At 35.6% G+C, this 15,400-nt stretch overlaps 1 protein-coding gene across 12 annotated transcripts in view; it reads left to right on the forward strand.

The window, feature by feature from the left end:
* LOC105478882 (dynein axonemal heavy chain 14) overlaps window positions 1–15,400 on the forward strand; it is a 524,402-nt gene that overhangs the window by 234,530 nt on the left and 274,472 nt on the right. For all 12 annotated transcript variants that reach the window (XR_011614730.1, XR_011614739.1, XR_011614743.1 and 9 more), the window contains 2 exons: window positions 1,918–2,089; window positions 10,816–10,905. Coding sequence is in view for 9 of the 12 variants with exons in the window: in XM_071081203.1 (XP_070937304.1) it covers window positions 1,918–2,089; window positions 10,816–10,905 (262 nt within the window). In the remaining 3 variants the exon portion in view is untranslated. The remainder of the gene's footprint in view (window positions 1–1,917; window positions 2,090–10,815; window positions 10,906–15,400) is intronic.

Genomic DNA, 15,400 nt, shown 5'->3' on the forward strand with positions numbered 1-15,400 from the left:
TCTTATTCTTAAATTTTAGTTAGATGTTGACATTAATCTAAAGCTTTCATTATTTATTCTTAAGCTATGACAGATAGACCCATTGGTAATTTCACATGCCATTTCCAAAATTACTCTTTTTTGTAATATTTTAATGAGGTGCTACCTTTGTCCAGTAACAGCATATTGTAACAATATTATAATATTTTATTTAAGCTATTTTCTCTCCATATGTATATTTAACACTTGCCCTACTACCAGACATATTGGTCTTCCCTGATTTTTTTCATTTTCCTTTAAGATAAAGCAAGATCTGTCTTGAAAACAAATATTAAAAGGCCATTGTCATTCCCTAGGACCCCAGCAATAAAGTCTGGAACCCTTTTCCATTCTGATGTGGCCCCCTCCCTTTGACTTCAAGTGTACTCTTGCCCTCTCTTTGCCAAAATACATTCAGAAGACTCAACGAGGTATTCTCAGGGAAATGTAAATGACTAAAGTCAATTCCAACCCAGTATAACTCTCCCATTGTAATAATGGAGTGGTTATAGGAATACAATGAGTACAAAATTACAGATAGGAGGAATGTTTTCAGTTCTATTGCAGTGTAAGGTGACTATATGTAGTTAACAGTATTATATATTTCAAAATAACCTGAAAAGAAGATTTTGAATGTTCTCACAAAGAAATGATAAACGTTTGGACACCTTTGCAGGGAACGGTTTCTATCTCTTCCTTTCTATCTCTAATATGGTATCATAGCATGTATAGTTATTTTTCTTCTGATTACATGTTTATACAATATATGCTGAAGTGTTTAGTATGTGAAATATTGTTATTATAGAGTAACATATGTAGTATAACTTAGTAAGCTTTTGTTATGATTAACAGAAAACTCAATTTGGCTTAAATAGTAGAGGGAACTGTTGTTTTTATCCAATCAGAAAATCCAGAGATGGAGCAGGGTATGATCACTTTGACTAAGGTTTCAGTTTAATTTGTCTGAGATATTCTCAGTATACTGCAGTCCTCCATACACTGGCTTGCTTTCAGGCTGGCTTCGTTTTTGGTGGCATGATACCTTCTAATAATAACTGGGGCTGTCCATATTACTGAACTAAAGGCCTGAATTTTACTCTGAGTGGACTCGTCACTTGTCTACCCTTGAGTCACTGTGTCCAAGTGACTGCGATAGACTGATTGACTAGAGCTGAGGTTATGTTACTTTAGTGAATGTTTGTTATGCCATATACTTGATTTTCCAAACTCTCTTGTAACTGTGGCTTTGACATACAACCTTGGCAAGTCAGACACAGCTGCATTAGAATCTGAACCTGAAGCTAGTGAAAAAAGAAATGGATACACACAGAGACCATTCTGCTGAGGGTGACAGCAGTGGCAGTAGCTATAGCCATTTACCAGAAATAGCAGAGGCAGTGAACAGTTCTAGTGCCAGCGTCAGTCATGTATTGGTATGACAGTCACTGCTATCGGGATCCATTGATGATGACAGACATGTTTTCATAAGACCAGTTCCGTAGATGATTTTGGCCATTGTTCTCAGCTGGATAGCTTGCAAGCCTAGTTCTGGCCCTCCTAGAGATTTTTAAATAAATCAGTGTATTATTTTTTTATTTTACATTAGCCTAAATTCATTTCTGTTATTTGCAACTAAAAACCCTTACTGATACAGTAACTTTCCCTGATTCGGTGTCTGGGGATTGGTGTTGCTCTTATTGTTCTAGACCAGTCAGAGCCTATTTCTGGAGCTGGGGATCTTATTAATTCCACCCAAACCATATGGCTGCTATCCAGTGAGAGAGAGGAGGGAAGGACGTTGGAATAGCCACCCCTAAAAAAGAATGTTAGTGGTCTTTAATGTCTGCAAAGCAGACTCGCTAATTTGTTCTCTCTGTTTGTTTTCTTCTGCCATTAAAGTGATACCAGTGACAATCTTTCTGAAGCAGATGAAACCTTGATTGTTATCGAGGCTATAAGAGAAGCTAGTTTGCCAAAATGTCCTCCTGAAGATGTCCCACTTTTTGAAAATATTATAGGAGATATTTTTCCAGAAGTGACAGTTTTAAAAGTAAATCAACTTGCCTTGGAGGTAAAAAGACCTTTGAAAATCATCACCGCTTATTTGGATGTGGAATATCAATTACGAAACTAGATGTGGATTAAAAATATTACAGTTCTTCCTAAATTACGTATTCATGTGGTAATTGAGGGGATAAAAACACTTGGAGATATATAGTGCCCCTTGGGGAAAAAAAGAGCTTTCAGTATATTATGTCCTAATGGAAATAAGAATGAACTGTGTACCTTTAGGCAAGGATGATCATTATATATTTTGTTTCTCAATTTTTTCATCTTTTGAAATAAGGATAATAGTTTCTGTTCTTCCCACTTTGAAAGGGTGCCTAGAGAATCAAATTAGATCAGCGTTATGAAAAAACTTAAATTGTAAATATTTTGTAATTATTAAAATTACATATTATAATGATAAAGACCTTTGTTGTTTCTTTTATGTCTATAGCCTCACAGTCATTGCCTTAGTTTAGGTAAGAACTCAATGTCTCTTGTTAATATTTTTACATAGCTTCCTGCCACACCCTGCATTCCAATATTTTCCCATATGGCCACCAGAGTTGTTTTCCTAAAATATACATTTGATCACGTTAGCAAAGCAACTGTTGGATTAATGTTGCCTGCAGTACAAAATTGAAATTAAGTATTTTGGCATATAATGCCCTTCACAATCTGCTGGACCAGGTTGTCTTTTCAGTATATCCTGTTCTTCCTTCCTCCATCTCTTCCTTTCTTCCCTGTTCTTTCTACCTTGAGCTTCTGTTCTCTAACTTTTCCAGGATTTTATCAGGTCTCAGGCCATTAAACATGTTGATTCCTTTCCCTGAAACCCAACCTGTCTTCAAAAAAATATTTTTAAAATTTATTTAGAAAACAAACCACTTCATAATTATTTGTTCTTTAAATATAACTAATAGGGCATGTACGTAACTTTATACACAACAAGCACAGAATTCATATTATTTCTGAGCACACATGAGAAACTTACACACACAGAAAGACCATTCATTAGGTGATGTAGGAAAGTTTGAAAGACTCCCTTGAAAACCATCTGGACCAGGAGTTATGAGAGGAAAGCTCTTTCATGGTTCTAATCTGTAAAATTAAATCTAAAATTTATGAATTCAAAATTTATGTCTCTTCTAGTATCAATTTTGTTAAATAAGACAGATACTCCCGTTTCATTCAAGTTTTAAAATATGAATATAGAGTTGAACAAACCACTATCTTAAGATTCTTTCAGTTTCATGTTTCTGAGATTATTTGCTCAATCATTTCTTATTTTCCTAATTTGTGTTTCCTTCCTTGATTACATCATCTAACAGTTTATCTGATATATTATTTTTTCTCAAAAAACTAGCCTTCTTTCTATTCATTTAATATATCTTTTTTCTGTTTCCAAATTCTTTGGTATCTGTGTTAAACTTTTAAAATATCCTTATTCTTCTGGGTTTTGTGTTTTTATTCTGTTTCCAGCTTTTTTAGTAAGAAGTCTAATTCATTTGTTTTCTTCTTCTTTTTACTAATATAAGCTTGTAAGATTTTCAAATTCCCTCTAAGTGCTGCTTTAGTTATATATACCATAAGTTCAGATATGTAGGAATTTCATAGTCATTTTTCATATTCATATTCATCCTGTTGTGATATCAAATACTAGGTCTTATTCATTCTATTTTTTTTTTTTTTGTGCACATTAACCATCCCCACTTTCCTCCCACTTCCCCACTACCCTGCCCAGCCTCTGGTAACCATCCTTCTACTCTGTATCTCCATAAGTTTAATTGTTTTTATTTTTAAGTTGCACAGGTAAGTGAGAACATGCAATGTTTGTCTTTCTGTGCCTGGCTTATTTCACTTAACATAATGACCAATTCCATCCATGTTGTTGCAAATGACAGGATCTCATTGTTTTGTGTGGGTGAATAGTGTTTTTGTGTGTAAGTACCACATTTTCTTTATCCAGTCATTTGTTGATGAACACTTAGGTTGCCCCCAAATCTTGGCTATTGTGAACAGTACTGCAAGAAACATGGAATGCAGATATGTCTTCGATATCTGATTTTCTTTCTTTGGGGTATATAGCCAGCAGTGGGATTGCTGGATAATATGGTAGCCTTATTTTTAGTTTTTTTGACCAACCTCCAAACTGTTCTCCGTAGTGGTTGTATTAATTTACATTTCCAACCACAATGTATGAGGGTTCCCTTTTCTCCACGTCCTCACCAGCATTTGTTATTGCCTCTCTTTTGGATATAAGCCGTCTTAACTGGGGTGAGAGGATATCTCATTGTAGTTTGATTTGTATTTCTCTGATGATCAATAATTTTGAGCATCTTTTCATTACCCATTTGCTATTTCTAAGTCTTCTGTCTTCTTTTGAGGAATGTCTATTCAAATCTTTTATCCACTTTTTATTGGATTATTAGATTTGCTCCTATAGAGTTGTTTGAGCTCCTTATATATTCTGGTTACCAATTCCATGTCAGATCGGTAGTTTGTAAATATTTTCTCCCATTCTGTGGGTTGTCTCTTCACTTTGTTGATTGCATCCTTTGCTGTGCAGAAGCTTTTTAACTTGATGTGTTTCCATTTACCCATTTTTGCTTTGGTTGCCTGTGCTTGTGGGGTATTACTCAATAAATTTTTGCCCAGACCAATGTCCTAGACATTTTCCCCAATGTTTTCTTGTTAATAGTTTCATAATTTGAGGTCTTAGATTTAAGACTTTAATCCATTTTTATTTGATTTTTATATATGACAAGGGTTAGGGATCCAGTTTCATTCTTCTGCATATGGATATCCAGTTTTCCCAGCACCATTTATTGAAGTACGTTCCTGACACCTTTGTTGAAAATGAGTTCACCACAGGTGTGTGTATTTGTTCCTGGTTTTTCTGTTTTGTTCCATTGGTCTATGTGGATATTGGTCTTTGTGTCTATTTTCTGGTCTTTTCCATTGGTCTGTGTGTCTCTTTCTCTGCCAAGACCATGCTATTTGGGCTGCTATAGCTCTGAGGTATAATTTGAAGTCAGGTAATGTGATTCCTCCAGTTTGTTCTTTTTGTTCAGGATAGCTTTGGCTATTCTGGGTTGTTTGTGATTCCATGTAAATTTTAGAATTGTTTTTTCTATTTCTGTGAAGAATGTCATTGGTATTTTGATAGGACTGCATTGAATCTGTAGATTGTTTTGGGTAGTATGAACATTTTAACAATATTGATTCTTGCAATCCATGAACATGGAATATCTTTCCATTTTTTGTTGTCTTCTTCAATTTCACTGTTTTATAGTTTTCGTTATAGAGATGTTTCACTTCTTGAGTTAATTCCTAGGTATTTAATTTTATGTGTAGCTACTATAAATGGGATTACTTTTATTTCTTTTTCAGGTTATTCTCTGTTTGCATATAAAATGCTACTGATTGGCCAGGTGCAGTGGCTCATGCCTGTAATCCCAGCACTTTGGGAGGCCGAGCCTAATGGATCACTTGAGGTCAGGAGTTTGAGACAAGCCTGGTCAACATGGTGAAACCTTATCTATACTAAAAATACAAAAAATTAGTGGGGCATGGTGGCACATGCCTGTAATCCCAGCTACTGGGGAGGATGAGGCAGGAGAATCACTTGAACCCGGGGTCAGAGGTTGCAGTGAGATGAGATTGCGCCACTGCACTCCAGCCTGGGAGACAGAATGAGACCCTATCTCAAAAAAAAAAAAAAAAAAAAAAAGAAAAAGGAAAAGAAATGCTACTGATTTTTTATTTATTTGTGTAGCTTTTGTATCCTGCAACTTTACTGACTTTATCAGTTCCAATTGTTTTTTGGTAGAATCTTTAGGTTTTTCCAAATATAAGGTCATATCATCTGCAAACAATGATAATTTGATTTCTTCCTTTCCAGTTTGGATGCTGTTTATTTCTTTCTCTTGTCTGCTTTGCTCCAGCTAGGACTTCCAATGCTATGTTGAATAACAGTGCTGAAAATGGGCACACTTGTTGTGTGCCAGATCTCAGAGAAAAGGCTTTCTGTTTTTCCCAATTTAGTGTGATACTAGCTGTGGGTCTGTCATGTGTGGTTTTATTGTTTTGAGGTATGTTCCTTCTATACACAGTTATTTGAGAGTTTTTATCCAGAAGGATGTTGGATTTTATCAAGTGCATTTTCAGCATCGATTGAAATCATTACATGGTTTTTGTCCTTCATTCTTTTGACATGATGTATCCCATTGATTGATTTGTAATGTGTTGAACCATTTTTGTATCCCTGGGATAAATCTGACTTGGTCGTAATGAATGATTTTTAAATGTGTTGTTGAATTTGGTTTGCTAGTATTTCATTGAGAATTTTCATGTCAATGCCCATCTGGGATATTGGCCTATAGTCTTCTTTTTTTGATGTGTCTTTGTCTGGTTTAGGTATCAGGGTAACACTGGCCTTGTGGAATTAGTTTGGAAGTATTACCTCCTCCTCTATATCCTGCAGTTTATATATTTAGCCTTTTGCATGTATCAGGGTTTCCTACATTATCTAATAAATGATCTTTTTTTAGTGCTTATGCTAGAAAATAATATGTTCTGTGCCTATGGGCTATAAAGTTATAAACAAGTATATATAGCCTATTAATTGTATTTTTCAGAGTTTTGATGTCTCTAATTCTTTATTTATCCATCTGTTTCTGCAGGAGGTATATTAAGATTTTAAATCACTGAGATAGCTATTTCTTTTGCACATCTGTCAATTGTTGTTGTATATACTTTAAAGTTGTAAGTTGTATATGTATTCCTATATTCTCTTTTACCAGCATCCTATATCCCTCTTTGGCCCACTGGTGATTTCTTGCTTTAATATATATTCAGTCAGATATTAAAATTTTATCCAACTTTTTGATGCAAGGTTTATCTTTAGAAGTTCTTTTTCCATCCTTTTGTTTTTCAAACTTTCTATATCTTTGTTTGAACTGTCTGTCTTATAGGACATATATTGGTGGCCTTTGTTTTCTTATAATCAAATCTGTGATTATCTGTCCTGTATTTACTGATTTTTAACTTTTTCTGTACAATATATCCTGTTGTCTTAAGATACATTACTGTTATTATTGAATTTATTTTTGCTTCAGTATTTTCTCTCTTTTCCTGCTCACTATGGGGTAGATCGAGTTTTCTTCTTTGTTTGTTATGTTTATTCTCTTTTAGCTGAAGACTGACATTCATGCCTCTTTTAGCTGATGCCTCTTTTAGCTAAAGACTGACATTCGTCATTATTTTCCCCTATGATCAAAATGTTTTCATATCTATATTTGTCCCTTTCAAGATAAGTACTTTAGTACACTCTTTGGTCTTCCCCACACTTCCACTCTCGTTATGTTAATGCTATGTAGAATTATAATTTCTGGTTGTTATAGAAATATTTTCTCTTCTGCATACTCATGCTTGTGCTCTCTCTCTTTTAGAAAATAACAAACTAATAAGAAATTGTTTCAAACTTACTTTTTATATCTATTATAGGCTTATGTTCAATTTATTCCTCTTTTCGAGTACTTCTTCCAAGAGAGTTTTCAGAGTAGGTTTTTGTGTAGCAAACCTTCTGAGAACTTTAATATTCAAGACTGTTTTCGATATGCCCTCATATCTGAATGGCAAATTCATTATAAAAGTCTAACTTCAAAGTTATTTTCCTTTAATATATTAAAATCTCTAATTCCTTAAAAATATTATTCCATTTTCCTGTTGCTCCAGGGTCACTCTGAAGAAGGTCAATGTCACTTCAATATTTATTCTTTTATAGTGTATCTACTTTTTCTCTTCGTATGCTCTTAAAATTTTCGCTTTACCTTTATGTTCATAATATCACTATAAATTCTCTAGTTGTGAGTTTTGGTACTCTTATTAGCCCTTTTAATATATACTCTTTTATTTTTAGTTCTCTAAATTAACAGGAGTCTTAAACTGTGAGATTCTTTGTTTCACATGATTGAATGAGTTGGACTTTTCTGGTTCAAGAGTTTGCAGCATCCAAGCTCTAATAAAACTGAGCTATTTTCTTAGTACTTACATGTGTTCTGGATTTTATAGATTTCCTTTGATTTTTTTAATGTTTATTTGTTTGTTTGGTTGGTTTTTGAGACAGGGTTTCAGTCTGTCACCTAGACTTGAGTGCAGTGTCCTGATCTCAGCTCACTGCAGCCTCGACCTCTTAGGCTAAAGCAATCCTCCTGCCTCAGCCCCCCAAGTAGCTAGGACTACAGGCACCCACCACCATGCCAGCTAATTTTTTATATTTTTTGTAGAGACACGGTTTTGCCATGTTGCTCAGGCTGGTCTTGAACTCCTGGGCTCAAGCCGTCCATTTGCCTCAGCCTCCCAAAGTGCTGGGGTTACGGTAGTGAGACACTACGCATGGCCTCGGTTTTTTTTATTTTAATGAAAATGCAATTTGATATTTTTTTCCTTGTTGCTCTGTGAGATTTTCAGAAGTACAATAGATACCTGTCTTTAAACTGGTGCCAAGATTTTGAAGATTTTGATTTATATTTATATTTTGAGAATTTTCATTTGTTTTTTTTTTAAGAAAATAAAAATATCAGTTGGCAGGTTTTGCTCTCTCTCCCTTTTATAAGCATTCTTTCATCTCTCTCTAGCAGGGCCTACAAACTTTCCACTCTTCTCCAGTTACAAGTTTTGGGTGCCTCTTGTGTTAGTTTTAACATTTTTCAAGAATTTCCACATGCGGGCCGGGCGCGGTGGCTCAAGCCTGTAATCCCAGCACTTTGGGAGGCCGAGATGGGCGGATCACGAGGTCAGGAGATCAAGACCATCCTGGCTAACACGGTGAAACCCCGTCTCTACTAAAAAATACAAAAAACTAGCCGGGCGAGGTGGCGGGCGCCTGTAGTCCCAGCTACTCGGGAGGCTGAGGCAGGAGATTGGCGTGAACCCGGGAGGCGGAGCTTGCAGTGAGCCGAGATCCGGCCACTGCACTCCAGCCTGGGCGACAGAGCAAGACTCCGTCTCAAAAAAAAAAAAAAAAAAAAAAAAGAATTTCCACATGCACATCAATGGTTTTACTTTTGAGCCTTATTACATATTCATCTTTTCATCAGCTTTACAGGTCAGTATATGTGGCAGTCTGAGCTTATGGAAAAGTTTTCTATATAAACACACCAGTTTATTCAGCTACCCCATTTGTATTATACCCACATTTGTATAATTTTTACATTAATAACTATGCAAGCTGTCAACTGTTTAATAAATTGTTACTCACCAAATTATGTGATTCATAGAAATATAGAAATGTCACAAAGATCAAAATTTAAAATTATAATGATTTTAATATTAAATTTGGAGTAATTCAGTTTTTTATTTAATGTTGTATTTTTGATGGCTTACACAGTGACCAGCTATGTGTAACACACCCACATAGTAATATATCTTATTTAAAAATATTCTGTAGTTGTGCTCTTTATACTATTTGCTCACTGAGGTACAAGAATCTGAATCACATTTAATAGGTAATTGTGATCTGTCTGACTTATTTACATATCTGTCTCTTACATATCCAAAGTGAGTCATTATCTCCAAGTAACTAAAAGATTCACTGAGAATTATTGAAACCGCATCATTGAATAAGAACTACATATAGTTTGCCATCCAGCTGATTCTAAGGAACATCATATATAGTCATGAATCTTTTATAGTAGGATTATGATTTTATTTCAAAACATTCCAAAGTAAGAAATTTGTGAAACTCATTAGCCAGGTGGGATAACCTATCTGAGTATCTCTTTAATTATCCCCACCCTATGATCTGTGCATACAATGCTATTCTTATTCTATACCTGTGTGACTTCTTGCTTATATTCAGGTAGGTGTCTAGGCTTATGTTATTAACTGCAGAGGATTCATAAGTTCCGGCCTGAAGTGGGCAGTCTCATAAATTCCACTTAAGAGATCAATTCCATTTAATCTTTTAAAAAATTCTGCCAGCTGATTGCCTACCTGCAGTTCTTGCCATAGAAGCTGCCTTTTTCTCCATTGTACAGTCCTACTGGGTATTTCCTTCACCTGCTTTGTCTCATTGTAGGGATGCAAGGAATGAAAACTGGAATGGAAGAGATCGGTGCAAAAGAAAAGATAAATCCCACTTTTTTCTGTAGACATAGTTACCATTCTATCTACAGTGAAATAAACCCTCCTTTAGAAGGGTTTCCCTTATAATACCTTAGTTAAAATATTAAGTATCTTTCCAAGCTGCAGCTGCTCTTTGGAATATTTTAATTTATAACATCATGTCTTTAATCTTGTAAATTTTATTTACTGTCTTAAAATATTCTTAACATTGAAACACTAAAATAGTCATTACAAAATTGAAAACCTCTCTTAATAGTGATTAGAATTACAAAAAGGTCTAGAACCTTTTATGTTTTCTTTTAGTGTAGGATAATTAGTTGGTTATACACTGGTAACCTCTGGTTTTTCAATGTTAAACAATGGATTCTTAATCTGGGAGAGGATCTATGAATTTGCTATCAGGTGTCTGTGAACATAAAATTTTGTGTTCCCTGTATTTTTCTGGAGACAGTAGTAATAGTTTTCATTATTCTCAGAGACAGAGGTTGGTGAACTAAAAAATCAAGAACTACTATCTTAAAGAGCAGTAATTGGTACCTAGTTAAGAGAGATTTTGGAAGACAAAAATTTAAGGGTTCAATTTGCAATGCATTTTAAATTTATGTATTTATTTCCTTTTAGAAAGTAATATGTATTGCAACTCAGCAATTGGGTTTACAAAACTGGTCATCTCAGAAAGAGAAGATTATACAGTTTTATAATCAACTTCGGGTAAGTATAAAATGACATGTTAGCAATCTTTTGCCTGTGTTTCAATAGGAATTAACAAAATAAAGGGAAAAATAATAATAATAAAAGAGAGATGTTACAGGTATAATATTTTTTGAATTCAGTGATTTATTAATTGTTAGTCAAGACTTTATTATTTGACTTTCACATAACTCAACAAATGGATCTTTTCACCTTCATCTCCTTAATACATATACATAAAAACTCTGCAAATGTAATGTAAAATATCCTGCATTCCATTGCTATACCTTCTTTGAATTTCCTATTTTCCATGAATGAACCATTTGGATAAACATCAGAATATGCATTTCCCTGATTGCTAGTAAGATTGTATATCCTTTTTTATACTTATTAGCCATTTGAGTTTTCTGTGAATTGCCAGATTATGTTATGTACTCATTTTTTAATTGGATTGTTTGTCTTTTTCTTAGCAAACGTATAGATTTTTCATTGTGCATTTATATATCATAATTTTTCTTTTTTTTCTTCTCCTCCTCCTCCTTTCTCCTTTCTTCTTCTTCTCTTTCTCCCTCCTCCTCCTCCTCTTGTTCTTCTTCTTCTTTTTCTTCTTCTTCTTTCTTCTTTCTTTTTTCTTCTTTCTTCTTTCTTCTCCTTCAATAGCGTCTCACTCTGTCACCCAGTCTGGAGTGGAGTGATACAATCATAGCTCACTGCAGCCTCCAACTCCTGGGCTCAATTGATCTGAATATATACGGATGCAGGCACATGACACTATGCACGACTAATTCCTTTAGTTTTTGTAGAGGCAGGGTCTTGCTGTGTTGCCCAGGCTGGTCTCAAATTCCTGGCCTTAAGCAACCTTCCTGCCTCGACTTCTCAAAGTACTGGGATCACAGGCATGAACCACCATGTCCAGCCTATATCATAATTATTTATTGGTTACGTGCATTGCAAGTAAATTCTCTGTGTCTTTGCTTTTTAGAAATGTCTATGGTGCTCAGTTTTACAGAAGACTTTTTTTTTATTATACTTTAAGTTCTAGGGTACATGTGCACAACGTGCAGGTTTGTTACATATGTATACATGTGCCATGTTGGTTTGCTGCACCCATTAACTCGTCATTTACATTAGGCATATTTCCTAATGCTATCCCTCCCTGCCCCGCTCCCCACAGTAGGATCCAGTGTGTGATGTTCCCCTTCCTGTGTCCAAGTGATCTCGTTGTTCAATTCCCACCTATGAGTATTATACCACATGTATTTGGTTTTCTGTTCTTGCAATAGTTTGCTGAGAATGATGGTTTCCAGCTGCATCCACGTCCCTACAAAGGACACGAACTCATCCTTTGTTAAGGCTGCATAGTATTCCATTCCAGTGTATATGTGCCACATTTTCTTAATCCAGTCTGTCACTGATGGACATTTGGGTTGATTCCAAGACTTTGCTATTGTGAATAGTGCCGCAATAAACATACATGTGCATGTGTCTTTATAGCCACATGACTTATAATCCTTTGGGTGTATACCCAGTAATGGGATGCCTGGCTCAAATGGTACTTCTAGTTGTAGAGCCTTGAGGAATCGCCACACTGTTTTCCACAATGGTTGAACTAGTTTACAGTCCAAGCAACAGTGTAAAAGTGTTCCTATTTCTCCACATCCTCTCCTGCACCTGTTGTTTCCTGATTTTTTAATGATTGCCATTCTAACTGGTGTGAGATGGTATCTCATTGTGGTTTTGATTAGCATTTCTCTGATGGCGAGTGATGATGAGCGTTTTTTCATGTGTCTGTTGGCTGTATGCATGTCTTCTTTTGAGAAGTGTCTGTTCATATCCTTTGCCCACTTTGTTTGTTTTTTTCTTGTAAATTTGATTGAGTCTTTTATAGGTCATGGATATTAGCCCTTTGTCAGATGAGTAGATTGCAAAAATTTTCTCCCATTCTGTAGGTTGCCTGTTCACTCTGATGGTAGTTTCTTTTGCTGTGCAGAAGCCCGTTAGTTTAATTAGATCCCATTTGTCAATTTTGGCTTCTGTTGCCGTTGCTTTTGGTGTTTTAGACGTGAAGTCCTTGCCCATGCCTATGTCCTGAATGATATTACCTAGGTTTTCTTGTAGGGATTTTATGGTTTTAGGTCTAACACTTAAGTCTCTAATCCATCTTGAATTAATTTTCGTATAAGGAATATGGAAAGGATCCAGTTTCAGCTTTCTACTTATGGCTAGCCAATTTTCCCAGCACCATTTATTAAATAGGGAATCCTTTCCCCATTTCTTGTTTTTGTCAGGTTTGTCAAAGGTCACATGGCTGTAGATGTGTGGTATTATTTCTGAGGACTCTGTTCTGTTCCATTGGTCTATATCTCTGTTTTGGTACCAGTACCATGCTGTTTTGGTTACTGTAGCCTTGTAGTATAGTTTGAAGTCAGATAGGATGATGCCACCAGCTTTGTTCTTTTGACTTAGGATTGTCTTGACAATGCGGGGTCTTTTTTGGTTCTGTATGAACTTTAAAGCAGTTTTTTCCAATTCTGTGAAGAAAGTCATTGGTAGCTTAATGGGGATGGCATTGAATCTATAAATTACCTTGGGCAGTGTGGCCATTTTCACAATATTGATTCATCCTATCCATGAACATGGAATGTTCTTTCATTTGTTTGTGTCGTCTTTTATTTCACTGAGCAGTAGTTTGTAGTTCTCCTTGAAGAAGTCCTTTACATCCCTTGTAAGTTGGATTCCTAGGTATTTTATTCTCTTTGAAGCTATTGTGAATGGAAGTTCATTCATGATTTGACTGTCTGTCTGTCTGTTACTGGTGTATAAGAATGCTTGTGATTTTTGCACATTGATTTTGTATCCTGAGACTTTGCTGAAGTTGCGTATCAGCTTAAGTAGATTTTGGGCTGAGACAATGGGGTTTTCTAAATATATAATCATGTCATCTGCAAAGAGGGACAATTTGACTTCTTCTTTTCCCAACTGAATACCCTTGATTTCTTTCTCTTGCCTGATTGCCCTAGCCAGAACTTCCAACACTGTGTTGAATAGGAGTAGTGAGAATGGGCATCCCTGTCTTGTGCCAGTTTTCAAAGAGAATGCTTCCAGTTTTTGCCCATTCAGTATGATATTGGCTGTGCGTTTGTCATAAATAGCTCTTGTTATTTTGAGATATGTTCCATCAATACCGAATTTATTGAGAGTTTTTAGCATGAAGGGCTGTTGAATTTTGTGAAAGGCCTTTTCTGCATCTATTGAGATAATCGTGTGGTTTTTGTCTTTGATTCTGTTTATATGCTGGATTACGTTTATTGATTTGCATATGTTGAACGAGCCTTGCATCCCAGGGATGAAGCCCACTTGATCATGGTGGATAAGCTTTTTGATGTGCTGCTGGATTTGGTTTCCCAGTATTTTATTGAGGATTTTTACATCAATGTTCATCAGGGATATTGATCTAAAATTCTCTTTTTTTGTTGTATCTCTGTCAGGCTTTGGTATCAGGATGATGTTGGCCTCATAAAATGAGTTAGGGAGGATTCCCTCTTTTTCTATTGATGGGAATAGTTTCAGAAGGAATGGTACCAACTCCTCCTTGTACCTCTGGTAGAATTCGGCTGTGAATCAATCTGGTCCTGGACTTGTTTTGGTCGGTAGGCTATTAATTATTGCCTCAATTTCAGAGCCTGCTATTGGTCTATTCAGGGATTCAACTTCTTCCTGGTTTAGTCTTGGAAGAGTGTAAGTGTCCAGGAAATTATCCATTTCTTCTAGATTTTCTAGTTTATTTGCATAGACGTGTTTATAGTATTCTCTGATGGTAGATTGCATTTCTGTGGGGTCGGTGGTGATATCCCCTTCATCATTTTTTATTGCGTCTATTTGATTCTTCTCTCTTTTCTTCTTTATTAGTCTTGCTAGCAGTCTATCAATTTTGTTGATCTTTTCAAAAAACCAACTCCTGGATTCATTGATTTTTTGGAGGGTTTTTTGTATCTCTATCTCCTTCAGTTCTGCTCTGATCTTAGTTATTTCTTGCCTTCTGCTAGCTTTCGAATGTGTTTGCTCTTGCTTCTCTAGTTCTTTTAATTGTGATGTTAGAGTGTCAGTTTTAGATCTTTCCAGCTTTCTCTTGTGGGCATTTAGTGCTATAAATTTCCCTCTACACACTGCTTTAAATGTGTCCCAGAGATTCTGGTATATTGTATCTTTGTTCTCATTGGTTTTGACGAACATCTTTATTTCTGCCTTCATTTCGTTATGTACCCAATAGTCATTCAGGAGCAGGTTGTTCAGTTTCCATGTAGTTGAGCAGTTTTGATTGAGTTTCTTAGTCCTGAGTTCTAGTTTGATTGCACTGTGGTCTGAGAGACAGTTTGTTTTCTTTTCTGTTCTTTTACATTTGCTGAGGAGTGCTTTACTTCCAACTATGTGGTCAATTTTGGAATAAGTGTGATGTGGTCCTGAGAAGAATGTATATTCTGTTGATTTGGGGTGGAGAGTTCTGTAGATGTCTATT

This window comes from Macaca nemestrina, chromosome 1 (genome assembly GCF_043159975.1).
Source record: "Macaca nemestrina isolate mMacNem1 chromosome 1, mMacNem.hap1, whole genome shotgun sequence".
In the NCBI taxonomy this organism is placed as follows: Eukaryota; Metazoa; Chordata; class Mammalia; order Primates; family Cercopithecidae; genus Macaca; species Macaca nemestrina.